Source organism: Haliotis cracherodii, unplaced genomic scaffold, assembly GCF_022045235.1.
Source record: "Haliotis cracherodii isolate W230 unplaced genomic scaffold, xgHalCrac1.p SCAF_10, whole genome shotgun sequence".
NCBI classification, from domain to species: Eukaryota; Metazoa; Mollusca; class Gastropoda; order Lepetellida; family Haliotidae; genus Haliotis; species Haliotis cracherodii.
This window is the reverse complement of record NW_027266265.1, coordinates 7,547,734-7,564,354: the sequence shown is the minus strand read 5'-3', so window position 1 is coordinate 7,564,354 and position 16,621 is coordinate 7,547,734. Positions and strand designations below refer to the sequence as shown.

The 16,621-nt window shown below is 39.9% G+C and overlaps 1 protein-coding gene across 1 annotated transcript; it reads left to right on the top strand.

Annotated features, from left to right (window-relative positions):
- The first annotated feature begins 65 nt into the window (after positions 1 to 65).
- On the top strand, positions 66 to 14,310 carry LOC139454018 (diphosphomevalonate decarboxylase-like). Its single transcript, XM_071235500.1, has 12 exons — positions 66 to 231; positions 886 to 956; positions 1,862 to 1,929; positions 3,234 to 3,280; positions 3,853 to 3,990; positions 4,468 to 4,522; positions 5,453 to 5,597; positions 6,771 to 6,938; positions 7,312 to 7,434; positions 9,594 to 9,752; positions 10,487 to 10,552; positions 13,948 to 14,310. The coding sequence occupies exons 1-12, from the start codon at positions 180 to 182 to the stop codon at positions 14,029 to 14,031; spliced, it is 1,176 nt and encodes a 391-aa protein (XP_071091601.1). The 5' UTR covers positions 66 to 179; the 3' UTR covers positions 14,032 to 14,310.
- Positions 14,311 to 16,621: the final 2,311 nt, after the last annotated feature.

The window sequence follows — 16,621 nt, the reverse complement described above, 5'->3', positions numbered from 1 at the left end:
TGGTCAATCAACGGGCACCTGCTAAGGGCAGGTAACTCCCATCGTCTGCTTAACCAATGATGAAAACGAGTTGGATCACCTCATGTGTGTGGCCTAACCATGTAAACATCAGCTGTTGATCGGTCAGTAGTGATGTAGATATCAGAAGTTTGAGAAATCGGCACGATATAGACATCAAGATGAGATCTGTTACGTGCACAGCGCCTGTCAACATAGCTGTCATCAAGTATTGTAAGTCAGATTAACTTTGTGTACACGCTGTAGCTATAAGTTCTGAACTAATATGTGTAGTTTGGATCTTGAGTATTTCCAAACGGTGACATAGCCAATAACATTTTATATTGTTTTCAGTGTAGCAACATAATAGTTTTCTCCCAAGTTTATTTCTAATTAACCTAGCCGAGAGCCACGATGGGGTCCTACAGTAGCGGCTCCCGGCTATATATGTAACCATGTTAACTAAATCAGTATTCAATGGACATAAAGAAACTATCAAGGCAGGGTTAGAAATTGGCACTAGTCCTGTAGTCCTTGACAAACTGCCCAATGGTAAAGGTATCATAAGGACTAGTAGAAAATTGCCATTTTTAAGGGTTTTTCTATATGTTAATTGTTATCATTATAAGGACTAGTGGACGAAAACTGTTAGTTTCTAACGCTGTCAAGGCAAGTATGTGTATAATATCCAGCATTCAATGTGTATTGATCAAAACAGAAATGAAATTGGGTGATTATATCAACTATGATTATTATCAGGAAAGGTTTAACAATTGTAGTCAATGTTGTGATAGAAAGAGAAGATGTAATCGGGGATCCGATGTAGTGCATAATATAGAACATTTTGAATATTGAAAATTAATCAATATTGTTTTTCATACATTGCAGGGGGTAAACGAGATGAGACTCTCATTCTGCCTATCAACTCTTCCCTCAGTGTCACACTGGGACAAAATGAGGTCAGTCACCATGTCACAGTTTTTAGTAATTTCATATTGATTAACAAGTTAATAAAGTGAAGTTTGTTATTAATGTATTTACAAGGAACATGCTGTAATAAATGAGTAAAAACTGATGTTTCTAAAGCCTTGATAATTGTGAGTACACAATATATGTTTCTTACAAGGCAGTATTTCATACATACATTGTCATCATAGTAAATGAAATTTTAAAAGGGAACTTTTTGTTAAAGAAAATAAATAAATGAGGTTTGCTCTCATTTCATGTTCATTGTCCTTGATTAACCTCTTGGAGGGGTTAAGTATCTGAAGTGTATCAATAACATGCCTGAAAATAATGATTCATGAGAAATTCAAGTTAGTTTTCCAATACAGATACTGGTTTATTAGACAGAATACATCTCTTTCAATTCCAAGACATCATTCACTACATCTTGTCTTGGAGTTGAGGAGAATGTCGAAACGTGACCACTGACTGTCTAACATGTGGCAACTTTGCCATTCATGTTTACGATAATATGAAGTCTTTGTCAGTTATGTCAAAAGTGTGAGACATTGTCAATGTGGCAGGGCGTCGATCATCCCACAGATGACATCCTTACCTTGTCAGTTTGCTGACGGGGTTACCTCTTTTAGCATGTGGATAAGGCGTCGGACCTCTGATCAGAAGGTCCAAGGTTCTAACTCGGAAATTTTATAGCCGCTACATTGGCTCCCAATGAGTCAAGGTGTGATTCAGGAAACAACTAACACTATCCCAAACCCAGTTGTGACACAAATGATGTTAAAACACAGAAAAACAAATGTGTCTATAAATCTATGATGTTAAATAAAAGCCTTATTGTTGGATATTGTTTTAAAAAATAGTTGAAGCTTATGTCATGTTACATTCTTCTTCCCCTCAGCTGAGAGCCAAGACGACGGTTGCTATAAGTAAATCCTTCAAAGAAGACAAGATATGGTTAAACGGAAAGTATGTTTATGATTTCATACTATGAACTATGAACACTACAATTGACAATATATGTTTTCAATAACCAATACTCCTCACATATAATATAGAACTGCATGGGCATTATGTATTCACAAAGTTTTGAAGTCTGAGGTCATAGATGAGGTGAGGTGAAATTGGGTTTAACGTCAGGTCCAAGATTATTGCACTTATATAGTGACATGCATGCACGTGTATGTGTGTGTGTGGCTGCTTGTACTAGTCCGGACTGATGCCTATGTATAGTGCTAGCTCACTGAGATACCATGCCGCAGTTTAACATGAATACCCCACTCAGACAAAGTATATTGACTCCAAGCCGACCAGTCCTTGTTTAAGTCCCTTAATGCCGAGCGCCAGACAGGGTAACAACAAGTACAATCTTTTAACGTCTTTTTGTATGACGCGGCCGGGGATCAAACCCCGGACCTTCCGCAGACCCCAACAGTCTCGGAGGTCATGGAGGAAGCTTATTGGATGGAGAGCAAGTATAGGAGTGCTTCTTCGTACATTGTGTTAATACACTAGTTGTTTGTTTGTTGTTTAACACTGCACTCAGCAAAATTCCAGCTATTTGATTGTGGTCTGTAAATAATCATGTCTGAACCAGACAATCCAGTGATTAACATCATGTGCATCGATCCACGCAATTTGGATACAATGACATGTATCACCCAAGTCAGCGAGTCTGACCAGTCGATCCTGTTAGTCGCCTCTTACGACAAGCATAGTTGCTTAATACACTCTTAGTTCATTATGATGGTATTATTATTTCTCATGTTCATAATGCTTTAATTTACACTAGTTCCAGTACAGATCATACTATTAATTAGATACTACCTATCATCACTTATTAACAAGTTTATGACAACAATATTGTGCATAATGAGGTCTATTTATATTACATAATCTAATGAAATAATGCTCGACCTGTGGAAGAGTGTGTGACTGGTCAAGCAATGGTCAATGGTTGACATTCTATCACATGTGTCTGTCAAAACTCAGATGTAAAAGTGAATTAAATGTTTCATCTCCCAGTTGTAATCACCGGTCCCCATTTTGATGATACCCAAGCCCATGGCCAACTCTTCCCACCGAGTCTACATGATAACTTCAATCAATGGTAGCATAATCTAGGCACTCACCACTCAGCCAAAGTAAACTGCCGCCCTTACCTTACCCATATTTTACCATCTTTAAAGTCAATAAACCTAACGTCCACAAAAGAAGAATTGTGTTTTACTTCTACAAGATGGATCTGGCTACACATGTGTTTTGTTTTCCAGAGAACAATCTGTTGATTCTCCAAGAATACAGAATGTTTTGAAAGAAAGTAAGTACTCATAAAAACTGCTCTTTACGTATCATTTATAGTCCAGACTGTACTCTTGTTATGAGATGTGACACAAACAATAGATCGTTCTGTATATATGACCAAAACAATAGATTGTTCTTTAGATATGACCAAAACAATAGATTGTTCTTTAGATATGACCAAAACAATAGATTGTTCTATAGATATGACATAAAGAATAGATTGTTCTATATATATTTATGACCAAAACAATAGATCATTCTTTAGATATGACCAAAACAATAGATTGTTCTTTAGATATGACCATAACAATAGATTGTTCCATAGATATGATGAAAACAATAGCTTGTTCTTTAGATAGGACACAACAAACAATATTCACCGTGTTCACCCAATGCATCTATTCAGAAACCGTCAAATGAAACAGAACCTGTGTTGTTATAAATGTAATATTTGGAAGAAAGTGATATATGTCTAAAAATGATCTGTACATTATTGATTATGAATATTGAAAGTTTTCTTTTGACAAATAGAAAGACATGTCAAATAACAATGCATGAAGCCGATAATAAGTGATGTTTCTTGTCAAGTTCGCCGCCGAACACGGAAGCGGTCAACTGGGGATGTTAGAGAGGAAACCTTGAACATGAAGGTTCACATCTGTTCCGAGAATAATTTCCCCACAGCGGCAGGTTTGGCCTCTTCTGCTGCCGGATATGCCTGTCTTGGTAAATATACTTACTGCCGTGGAATATTTAAAACAACATTGCTCATAGTTTTGTTTTCATTGGTGGTTTAGGGGGTGCATAGATGGCCCAGTGGTGAAGGGTGCCAGGTGCTGCTGTGCGGTATCGTATACCTTAGCCAAGATGGGTTCCACTTGTAGAAGTTTTTAAACTCAGATCTGCGCAGTTTGGGTAACCTAATGGTTAAAGCGTTTGTTCTCACATTCAAGACCTGGGTTGAGGTTACCCACATGGGTACAATGTGTGAAGCCCATTTCTGGTGTTCCCCACCATGATATTGCTGGAATATTGCTAAAAGCAGCGTTAAACCATACTCACTCACTTTCATCCAGATGTCTACACACAGCTCCACAGGTTGATGTAACTGAGACACTCACTTTTGTTTGGATAGACTATACTGTAGGTATGTTTTGTTTGTAGTCACATGTTTTATCCATTCTTATGTTATTTCTTCAACAGTCTATTCTCTGGCTAAGCTATTTGGTGTGAAAGGAGAGATTTCTGATGTTGCAAGGTAAGTAGTAAATGCTATAGCAGCTCTTATTGCTTAGGGTTCTCTCATTGCTAAGGATGGTTTTGATAAAAAATGTCTGTTCCTCAAAATTCTGGACAAAAGTACTTAGGTTTTATGTACTCAGCATTTCAAAAAAGTGAAGAAGGAAGAAACATCCTTAAAAATGCCCCCTCAGTCAGGATCCAAGAGGTGACTAAATTTGAAACCCATGTGGATTGCATGTTAGAACTGGTCCCCACAGCCTATGCTGGTTGTAAGAGAAGACTTAATGGAGTGGGTGGTCAGGTTAGGTGGTTTGGTTGATGACATACCCAGACGGCGTTGGTCTTTGCTCGTCATATCAATCACTGGATTGTCTGGTCCAGACATTTTTACTGTCTGCTCTCATATTGCTGAAATAATGCTGAGTGCGGTGTTAAACAACTAAAACACACTCACGAAAATCATCTGTTCCCCTGACATACTGGATATTCTGAAAAAAATGTCTGTTGGGTCCATCAAAACGGTTTGCCCAGTTGTCTATTTTCTGTGCAGATTTGCATTCCTTCCGTGTGCCAGAAACGTGATCATGGGTTTGAATCCTATTCGCTGTGGTTATGTGTCTAGGTTTGTCAGCACCATACCTGTGCATATGTGTTTCCTTCTACATGAGGCTGTCCCTTATGTACTGGCTGTGCTATAACTGAAATACTGTTCAAAGCAGTGATAAACCAAACTCACTCACTCTGCAGGGGTTGCATGAGGAGGAGACACTAGTCACTAGTCCGGTCGTACCCAGGCTGTTGAAGACCTTGGATTACTACTTCTCAAATCTATGTTTGTGACGTAAACCGCCTGTCTAAATTGAGTTGTTTTTTAACATGTGTCTACCACTGTGACTAACATCAGTTTAACCTGCAACTGCTGAGTCACGTGTACCTATCCTTGCAGACAAGGGTCTGGCAGTGCCTGTCGGAGTGTCTATGGTGGCTTTGTGTTATGGGACATGGGCAAGGAAGAGAGTGGGAAGGACTCACTCGCCAAACAAGTTGCTCCTGCTGATCACTGGCCCCAACTCCGGGTTCTCATTCTAGTGGTGAGATAAACTGACTGTGTTCTGTTCTCAACATCCCATCATCAGAGACATAGCCTTCACAGCCTTCACACCCTTCTTCTCTTGTAATCATCCATACCACTAGTTCCTCCCTTATATGAATGGGTGACCTACTCTAAGATACTGAGGGATGGTCAGGAAGAGTGGTTAAAGTGTTCTCTCGTCACGAAGACCCAGGTTCGATTCCCAACATGGGTACAATGTGTGAAGCCCATTTCTGGTGTCCTCCGCCTAGGAATATTGCTAAAAGTGGCATAAAAACATACCCACTCACTCTTAAGACACTGCAATTTGCTGTGCAGAGTTAAGTCCCTTTGGAGGGCCTGAAAACTTTGATCGTGGGTTCTAATCCTTGTTCACCTTGATTATGATGAGTTTGGGCTTGTCAGCACCATTACTCATTATTGTGGGTTTCTCCAAAGTGGTAAACGTTAAAGTGAGTGAGCGAGAATGGTTTTACGCCGCTTTTTGCAATATTCCAGCAATATCACGGCGGAAGACACCAGAAATGGATTTCACACATTGTCTTTCGGCGCGACGAGTGAATGCTTTAACCACTAGGCTACCAGACCGCCCCTTACAAATGCTAAGAGGCATGTTCCGCGTGAACTACCGAAAATCACAAATGCCGTGATACGATATCACAGCAGGGGACACCAGAAATGGGCTTCAGACATTGTACCCATGTGGGGAATCTCACCCAGATCTTCGGCATGCAAGCAAACACTTAAACCACAAGACTACCCCACCCCACCGCCCCATAAACGTTAAAGACTATGGGGTTTCCCCCCACATGAGTCTGCGATGCTGACTATTAGTTAATACTGTTCAAGCAGTGTTGAACCAAACTCGCTCACTCCAGTTAGATTGTATGCACATTAAACAGTGAGGTTTTACAACTACGTCTTCTATACAACGGTATTGTTACTGAATCATTGTTCAGGTGTTGCAGAGGTGTTACTTAGATATCATGGAGGTATTCTGGCAAATATTCTTATCAAAGATTTCTGGCATGCACAAGGGACACAACCCTTTTGACAGGGAGTGACATTGAATATTGATTGCATGAGAAGAAAGGTAACTTTTTCATATATTATACATGTTATGTTCCCTGGGGCACATTTGGAGTGCACGATATTTGTGTCCCTGCTGCAGGTGAGTGACCAGAAGAAACACACCAGCAGCACGGAGGGGATGCAGACCAGCGTCAAGACGAGCGAGCTGCTCAAGAAGAGGGTGGACGTTGTGCCACAGAGGGTCAACGACATGGTGGACGCCATCAAACAGAAAGACTTCCAGATGTTTGCAGAAATTACGATGAAGGTGAACATGTCTTCAGTTTACTTAGAAACAGAGATTACATTCCAGATTACATCCCATTTCATCTGAGAAGACTATTAATGATAGGCAGCTTTTGGGGGGGACAATTTTAAACATGAATTTAAAAGTTTGCATTTCTTTCATGTTTGTGGAATAAAACACAACAGTAAATTTGTTTACTATGCATTAAAGTTGATTTTTAAGTTCTTTTTTCTTCAATTTTGCCTCCACCTTCATTGCTTGGATCATTGTTCACTTTATTAATCACGTGTTTGTCAGGCCCAGCTTGATTATTTACAGGCCACCACAATAGAGGTGGAATATTGCTGAGTGCTGTGTTAAACAAACAAACTTATGAGTATGTTTTGTGTTGAAGGAGAGCAACCAGTTCCATGCTGTTTGTCTGGACACATACCCACCCATCTCCTACATGACCGACACATCCAGACAGATAGTCCGACTGGTCCATGCCTTCAACAAACAGTGTACACACACAAAGGTATGGACAGAAATCTGTCATTAATCTTTATCCATTCTTGCTGTCTGTGTGGCCTGTTTCTGTCTTGTAAAATCCCACAGAAGTTGACTGGCTGGCATGTGCATATAAAGCTGAAAAAGAAACTAGGTCACGCCAGCTATTTCGTGATTGGATGAAACTAGATGGGGGCGTGTGTTGCATTGTTGTGCTGAATGATGTCACTGATTTTATAAGGTTGTGTACAGTTAGATTTGTGTTAATTGTTATGCCTTCTCAATATACCACAGTATATTTGGTTTGAAGATAGTAGGTTTATTGGTCTGAGTGTTGAGTATACATCCACATGGTCAATCAAGCTCCTCACAGCAATAGTCCGTTCGCGGAGCTTTCTATACCATCGCTGCTACCAGTCAAAACTCCCCACTGTGATAAGGTGGCCCCAATCATGCTTGGAGTTGAACTCGCAACTGAATGATCGTTATGTTTACAAACAAGTGACGACTGTCGTGACGCTGAATACACTTACAGCTGATAAATTACTTTCTTTCTTTGTCTATTTGAATTTCTATTTCATTAAAAGTATCATCTTTAATTGATATAGTAAGAATGTAAGGGAGAAGTTGGTTGATTTTCCGTTTTCTGCAATCGCGAACCAATCTGATCATTAAAACAACAAAGTAAATTCATCTGGAAAACATGGCCTTTTCAAAATTCACTATGATGGCATTCTCAAAGACATAAACAAAAGTATAAACGTTACTAATATGGGGTTAGAGGACAAATTTCAAGATTCTTGATTCACTGGTGGCAGCGATGTTACCAAGAGTGTAACAAAGGTGTCATGCGCTGGGAAAGAGCTTGATGGTCAATGATATAAGGGAGATTACTCTCACCTCTCTACAGTCATGCATAACAGAGCTAGCAGTCTTTAGGCGGTAGAGCACCTAACCATTGTCATATATAATATGTATAACCCTACATTAATCATTACATTAGCAATCTATTAAGTTATTTTTGTTAAAAAACAAAGAGCAAACTTTTTGTAAATCCGCTATTGAAGTCAATTCTAAAGTAAGTCGTTGACCCTCATGATCATACACTACATTTAGGCTAAAACAAATTGTAGTCTTGGTTATCAGACACCGTCCACATTATCATTAAGTCTGCCGCACGTTTCATTTTTATTTCCATTTAAAAAAATAAATAAATCTTTAAATAATCTTGTATCGAACACACAACCCCGTCAGTTAAATGCTACAATACTCAAGACCAACATGATTTCCCCGAAATTATTGTAAACAAAATTTGGTAGCTTGAACACTCCCAAAGCCATTGCTTGAGAACCACTTTTGTTGTTTTTTTAAGTCTGTCCATCAACTGTGAATGCAAATATTGTGCAAGTCCCTTGCACCTAAATCAGTCAAACCCTGTTGTGTTGCACCACTGGGAACAGATATATAGTGTGACTTGTCCAAGGTTCAACGCATCTGACTCGACCTTATAACCTTATAACTAACTGTGTCAGACAACGTTACACATCATGCACGTTTATGCAATCATCACTGCTTCTCTGACTGAATGTGTTGCTATGAGTTAGTTACAGACACATTGTGTTCAGGCCATTATACTGGGAACATGTTCTAGCTTGTGCAAAGTTGTGTTCTTCATAGGTTTTTACTTTGACTTATCATGGTCAGGTTTAACTCTGTAATTTGAGTTTGAGACAAAAGGACATTTGACATATCAAGTTTGACACATCCAGGTTATTAAGATGGTGATAAATATGGTAAGAGTTTCCCGGGACCAGACTGTGAGTTTGACACAACCAGAGATTCAACAGATCTGAGATTGAGACAGAACTGTGAGTTTGACACAACTGGGGATTTGACAGATCTGAGATCTAGATCTAGATCTAGACAACATGGTTTTACTTTATAACAAACTATATCAGTCCCGCTAACATTGCTCTATTTGTCACCTCTGTGTGTGTTTGTGCATGCATGTGTGCACACGTGTTATTTAATACATTTTTTTTCCATTAAGATGTTTGAGTTGGTTAGTTTAGTTGAAAACAATAATGCTAATTCTGTTTAAATTGCAGGATGTTTAATATTTTTGGGGTAACCTATAATATATATATTCTGTTGAAACTAATGCTTGAATTCTTTCTGATTTTATAGGTTGCATACACATTTGATGCTGGGCCAAATGCATGTTTGTATTTATTGGAAGAGGATGTAGCAAGAGTTGTGTCCCTTATTAAATACTACTTCCCTACGAGTGATAACAATACTGACCTTGAGGTTAGGGGACTGAGTGTGGAGTCATCATCTGTAGAAGTAAGTTGGCAAATAGTTTAGAAGGCTTGTACAACAATAACATTACCAATATGGTGTCACATTGTCGTATCTATTTAATTTTGACAAAATGATTCCACAATTTTTAAGAGTGGTTAGTCAGGCTTGAGTCTGTTGGCACTCCCAGTTAGCATGCGTCAAGGCATCAGCTATGTGAAATTTTATGATGTAAATCATTCAGGAAGTTAACAAATAGCCATGGCACTGATCATGTCTCAGTTTTACACATGGCACTGATCATGTCTCAGTTTTACACATGGCGCCGATCATGTCTCAGTTTTACACATGGCGCCGATCATGTCTCAGTTTTACACATGGCGCCGATCATGTCTCAGTTTTACACATGGCGCCGATCATGTCTCAGTTTTACACATGGCGCGGATCATGTCTCAGTTTTACACATGGCGCGGATCATGTCTCAGTTTTACACATGGCACTGATCATGTCTCAGTTTTACACATGGCACGGATCATGTCTCAGTTTTACACATGGCACCGATCATGTCTCAGTTTTACACATGGCACCGATCAAATCTCAGTTTTACACATGGCACTGATCATGTCTCAGTTTTACACATGGCACCGACCACCACGTGTTGACGTAGACTGGAGGTTAGTGCCAGGCAGTAGATCGTAGCTCATTGACCACACGCGCCAAGTAAAGATGTGTTTTGTTGATGAATGGTAGAACATGATCTTCGTGTTTCATCTTTCCAGGAACACATTAATAACTTTGAGATGCCCCGGACTCCAGATGCAATCAAGTATATCATACATACTCAGGTAAGTTTAGATGCAATCAAGTATAATCATAGATACTCAGGTAAGTCTAGATGCAATCAAGTATATCATACATACTCAGGTAAGTCTAGATGCAGTCAAGTATAATCATAGATACTCAGGTAAGTCTAGATGCAATCAAGTATATCAACATACTCAGGTAAGTCTAGATGCAGTCAAGTATATCATACATACTCAGGTAAGTCTAGATGCAATCAAGTATATCATACATACTCAGGTACGTCTAGATGCAGTCAAGTATAATCAAAGATACTCAGGTAAGTCTAGATGCAGTCAAGTATAATCAAAGATACTCAGGTAAGTCTAGATGCAGTCATGTATAATCAAAGGTACTCAGGTAAATCTAGATGTTGTCAAGTATATCATACATACTCAGGTAAATCTAGATGTTGTCAAGTATATCATAGTTACTCAGGTAAGTCTAGATGTTGTCAAGTATATCATAGTTACTCAGGTAAGTCTAGATGCAGTCATGTATAATCAAAGGTACTCAGGTAAGTCTAGATGCAGTCAAGTATATCATACATACTCAGGTACGTCTAGATGCAGTCATGTATAATCATAGATACTCAGGTAAGTCTAGATGCAGTCATGTACAATCAAAGATATTCAGGTAAATCTAGATGTTGTCAAGTATATCATAGTTACTCAGGTAAGTCTAGATGCAGTCAAGTATATCATAGTTACTCGGGTAAATCTAGATGTTGTCAAGTATATCATAGATACTCAGGTAAGTCTAGATGCAGTCAAGTATAAATAAAGATGTTCAGGTAAATGTAGATGTTGTCAAATATATCATACTTACTCAGGTAAGTCTCGATGCAGTCAGGTATAATCAAAGGTATCCAGGTAAATCTAGATGCAGTCAGGTGTATCTTACATACTAAAGTAAGTCTTGATGCAGTCAAGTATATCATAGATTCTGTGTTGTGACTCTGACTGTATGACTGTTGTGACTCTGACTGTATGACTGTTGTGACTCTGACTGTATGACTGTTTTGTCTCTGACTGTATGACTGTTTTGTCTCTGACTGTATGACTGTTGTGACTCTGACTGTATGACTGTTGTGACTGACTGTTGTGACTCTGACAGCATGACTGTTGTGACTCTGACTGTATGACTGTTTTGACTCTGACTGTATGACTGTTGTGACCCTGACTGTATGACTGTGTTGTGACTGACTGTATGACCGTTGTGACTCTGACTGTATGACTGTTGTGACTCTGACTGTATGACTGTTGTGACTCTGATTGTATGACTGTTGTGACCCTGACAGCATGACCGTTGTGACTCTGACTGTATGACTGTTGTGACTCTGACTGTATGACTGTTGTGTCTCTGACTGTATGACTGTTGTGTCTCTGACTGTATGACTGTTGTGTCTCTGACTGTATGACTGTTATGACTCTGACTGTTGTGACTCTGACTGTATGACTGTGTTGTGACTCTGACTGTATGACTGTTGTGACGCTGAATGTTGTGACTGTCTGTATGACTGTTGTGACTCTGACTGTATGACTGTGTAGTGACCCTGAATGTATGACTGTGTTGTAACTCTGACTGTATGACTGTTGTGACCCTGACTGTATGACTGTGTTGTGACTCTGACTGTATGACTGTTGTGACCCTGACTGTATGACTGTGTTGTGACCCTGACTGTATGACTGTGTTGTGACCCTGACTGTATGACTGTGTTGTGACCCTGACTGTATGACTGTGTTGTCACCCTGACTGTATGACTGTGTTGTGACCCTGACTGTATGCCTGTGTTGTGACCCTGACTGTATGACTGTGTTGTGACTCTGACTGTATGACTGTGTTGTGACCCTGACTGTATGACTGTGTTGTGACCCTGACTGTATGACTGTTGTGACTCTGACTGTATGACTGTGTTGTGACTCTGACTGTATGAATGTTGTGACTCTGACTGTATGACTGTGTTGTGACTCTGACTGTATGACTGTTGTGACCCTGACTTTATGACTGTTGTGACCCTGACTGTATGACTGTTGTGACTCTGACTGTATGACTGTTGTGACTCTGACTGTATGACTGTGTTGTGACCCTGACTGTATGACTGTGTTGTGACTCTGACTGTATGACTGTGTTGTGACTCTGATTGTATGACTGTGTTGTGACCCTGACTGTATGACTGTTGTGACTCTGACTGTATGACTGTGTTGTGACTCTGACTGTATGACTGTGTTGTGACTCTGACTGTATGACTGTTGTGACTCTGACTGTATGACTGTTGTGACTCTGACTGTATGACTGTGTTGTGACTCTGATTGTATGACTGTGTTGTGACTCTGATTGTATGACTGTTGTGACGCTGAATGTTGTGACTGTCTGTATGACTGTTGTGACTGACTGTATGACTGTTGTGACTCTGACTGTATGACTGTTGTGACCCTGACTGTATGACTGTGTTGTGACTCTGACTGTATGACTGTGTTGTGACTCTGACTGTATGACTGTGTTGTGACTCTGACTGTATGACTGTGTTGTGACTCTGACTGTATGACTGTTGTGACCCTGACTGTATGGCTGTTGTGACTCTGACTGTATGACTGTGTTGTGACTCTGACTGTATGACTGTGTTGTGACCCTGACTGTATGACTGTTGTGACTCTGACTGTATGACTGTGTTGTGACTCTGATTGTATGACTGTGTTGTGACTCTGATTGTATGACTGTTGTGACGCTGAATGTTGTGACTGTCTGTATGACTGTTGTGACTGTCTGTATGACTGTTGTGACTGACTGTATGACTGTTGTGACTCTGACTGTATGACTGTTGTGACCCTGACTGTATGACTGTTGTGACTCTGACTGTATGACTGTGTTGTGACCCTGACTGTATGACTGTGTTGTGACTCTGATTGTATGACTGTTGTGACCCTGACTGTATGACTGTTGTGACCCTGACTGTATGGCTGTGTTGTGACTCTGACTGTATGACTGTGTTGTGTCTCTGACTGTATGACTGTTATGACTCTGATTGTTGTGTCTCTGACTGTATGACTTTTGTGACTCTGACTTTGTGTCTCTGACTGTTGTGTCTCTGACTGTATGACTGTTTTGCCTCTGACTGTATGACTGTTGTGACTCTGACTGTATGACTGTTTTGACTCTGACTGTATGAATGTGTTGTGACTCTGACTGTATGACTGTAGTGTCTCTGACTGTATGACTGTTGTGACTCTGACTTTGTGTCTCTGACTGTATGACTGTTGTGACTCTGACTGTTGTGTCTCTGACTGTATGACTGTTGTGACTCTGACTGTATGACTATTGTGACTGACTCTATGATTATGTTGTGACTCCAACTGTCAACTGTATGACTATGTTGTGACTCTTTGGCTCTTTTCCCCAGGTTGGTGAAGGTCCCCAAGTGGTGGAAGACTCCAGTGAATGTCTACTGGATAACCAGGGCCTCCCCATAAATGTTGTCTCCTGATGGACCCCAGTCATTCACTCATCACTTTATCCAAACCAGTATTGCTTCTGAATTTCAATACATATCATCTTTGGATTTGTTGAGATTTTTACTTCTGGAATAATTCTCACAGTTAGAGTTATGGGTTACTAGTCTCAGTAGTGCCTGATCTGTTTCCAAACTCTCATGGTTGAGGTGTTATTACAAGTACCGACATATACACAAGCTATTCAAGCATCTCATGTCTTCCAAGTCATTGTAAACTGTATGGTATGGTTGTTATCAGAGTAACTGTGTGTGATTGACAGTTGAAAGTTACATATAAATGATTGAAATAAAATTATTTGTTATTACTCAATTGTGATTGTCATTGATTTAGATATCAATTCATATGACAGTTACCTCAGCTGGTCCTGGTCTTTGCATATGATTGAGCGGCACAGTGTACACCTGTCATCTGCAGACCCAGTGGTACTGGGTTTTGGTTTGGGGATAACTCAAGTAGATATCATGGAGGGCTGTGAATCAAAGGACAAGCTTTGAATAAGGCTCTTTTCATCTTCCTGAGGCAAGGGAGTTAACTGATTATAAAAGTCCAGTTACCACCTTGCTGAATAAGGTTGGTATAGTCAACGTGCATGTTGACGGGGAATTAGCTCTTGGGGGAATAAAGGACAAAATCGACATCACTGTCGCGGAACGCTTTATGCACAACATGTAAACAATAAACAACCATTGCACAATGAGCAGAATACCTGCTCTGACAACACAAACACAGCGATGAGCAGACCTTCCAGCTCAGGCATACATGAGGTGAGCCGAGCTCCAGCTCAACCTCAGGATGTTTCCTACGAGTGGCACATCCTGCTCGAGGTCGTCCCTACACCAGCACTCGAAATACCAAGCTTGACTGACACCGTAGTAACTGTGTAATGGTAGTACATATATAGTAATGAACAGCAATGGAAAGGCAATTAGGTTGCTCTGGACATGGGACTTTTTGGGGTGATGAACCGACACAGCTCAGGGGATGAACAATTAAGGCAATAAATGTCATACTATAAATAACAGTAATTAACAGGAAGTGATATAGTAGCCCAGGTTGGCTGTCAGTCAATATACAATTAAATGGTGAGGATTAACAATGGGGATTAGCGCCTAAAACCTAATGACAATTAAGTTATGGAGACATGGCTACAGGGTAATTAGCCTTTGGAGTCAAATGTATTTCAGACAATGGTAGTCGTAAATCACTCGCTATGACAGTATTATGAGTTAAATTTTGGCTTGACTAACAAATTTTTTGCATAGTCCAGTTAAAATTGCTTAACGAAATGAACATCCGGTTCGTAAACTTCAATGCAGATTTCAGACTTTTGCAGAATTTGCAGAGCATGCATTCCATCAACTTGGCATTGACAGATATTTTCCAAATCTTTTCATGTTTTTAATCAAGGTGCTCAGCTGGTTTGATGCATTTTGTGAAGTAAGACTGGTTCTGTTACAATAAATATCATGACTATCGATCAGATCGTTTTGACTCAATCTCATTAAAATCAGATCTTAGTTCTCGCTATCGCTAAACAAAGATCTGAGGACATCCCAATTGGGGTCACGTCAGAACGACCTTTCATCCGACCAATCAGAGCGTTGCTTACCAGATCATGAAAGAGACAGTCGGAATGTTTTTTTCTAATCATGCAACCTCGAAAACGTTAACACAGTGTATTCCGAACGACAGTTACGCGGCCCGTATGACTGAATCCGTCAAAATTATCGTCTGTCTCTCGCTTCCGTGGGAGAAACATTTGAATGGAGGAGGCGTTTGGCAGTACGTGGGAAGCACTGCCATTTAACTGCAACCATATATGAGACATTCCGGAATGTCCGTTTGTTCAGTTTTCAAAATTTTAATCGAGAACTGTGACAACATATTTTTCAAGCGTACACTGAAATGGAAGACGCCAGGTGGAAACGTACCGTAAAGCTCGAGAAAGCTGCTTTCTAATTGGCTGATGTCGACTTCTTGTCAGTCGTTTCAGTGGGAGGTCAAGGTTCGAGAAAGGTCGTTCTTACGTGACCCGTAATGGGATGTCCTTAGATCTTTGTTTAGCGGCAGCGAGAACTTAGACCTGATTTAAATGAGATTGGTTTTTACTTCACGCCGCCATTTTGTTTGAAGCAAATGCAAGTGATATGAGAGGTGGAATTTGATTGGTCAGTAGGAGGGACATAGGGGGACGTAACTCGAAATAGTCACTGGTGACGCCATGATCGAGCCAAAGAATTCCAGCCTAGTGGAAACGGGATTTTTATAATCAGTTAACTCCCTTTTTGGCCCATAGGATATGCAAAAATTATAAATGAGGAAAACCTTTTTGAAATCATCATGTATACAAAGTTAGCATATGTGTTCATATGAATAAGAATTAGACTTTGTTCTCTTGAACTCGATGTCTATGTAATGTTAACATGTGTCAAACAGGATGATGTTAGAGGTTTTCAGGAACCTTTTTTTCTAATTGAAACATGAGCAAATCTTTGACCCCAGCTGATTTTCGTCGGCTATGTAGATAGAAACAGTACAATCATTTGGTAAAAAAACAATAAT

Bases quoted from the DNA above. Each gene is read 5' to 3' on its own strand.
- LOC139454018 (XM_071235500.1), top strand. From the start codon at position 180: ATGAGATCTGTTACGTGCACAGCGCCTGTCAACATAGCTGTCATCAAG. The intron at 5,598-6,770 runs GTGAGATAAACT...TCCCTGCTGCAG, and splicing joins TCCGGGTTCTCATTCTAGTG to GTGAGTGACCAGAAGAAACA. The intron at 7,435-9,593 runs GTATGGACAGAA...CTGATTTTATAG, and splicing joins AACAGTGTACACACACAAAG to GTTGCATACACATTTGATGC.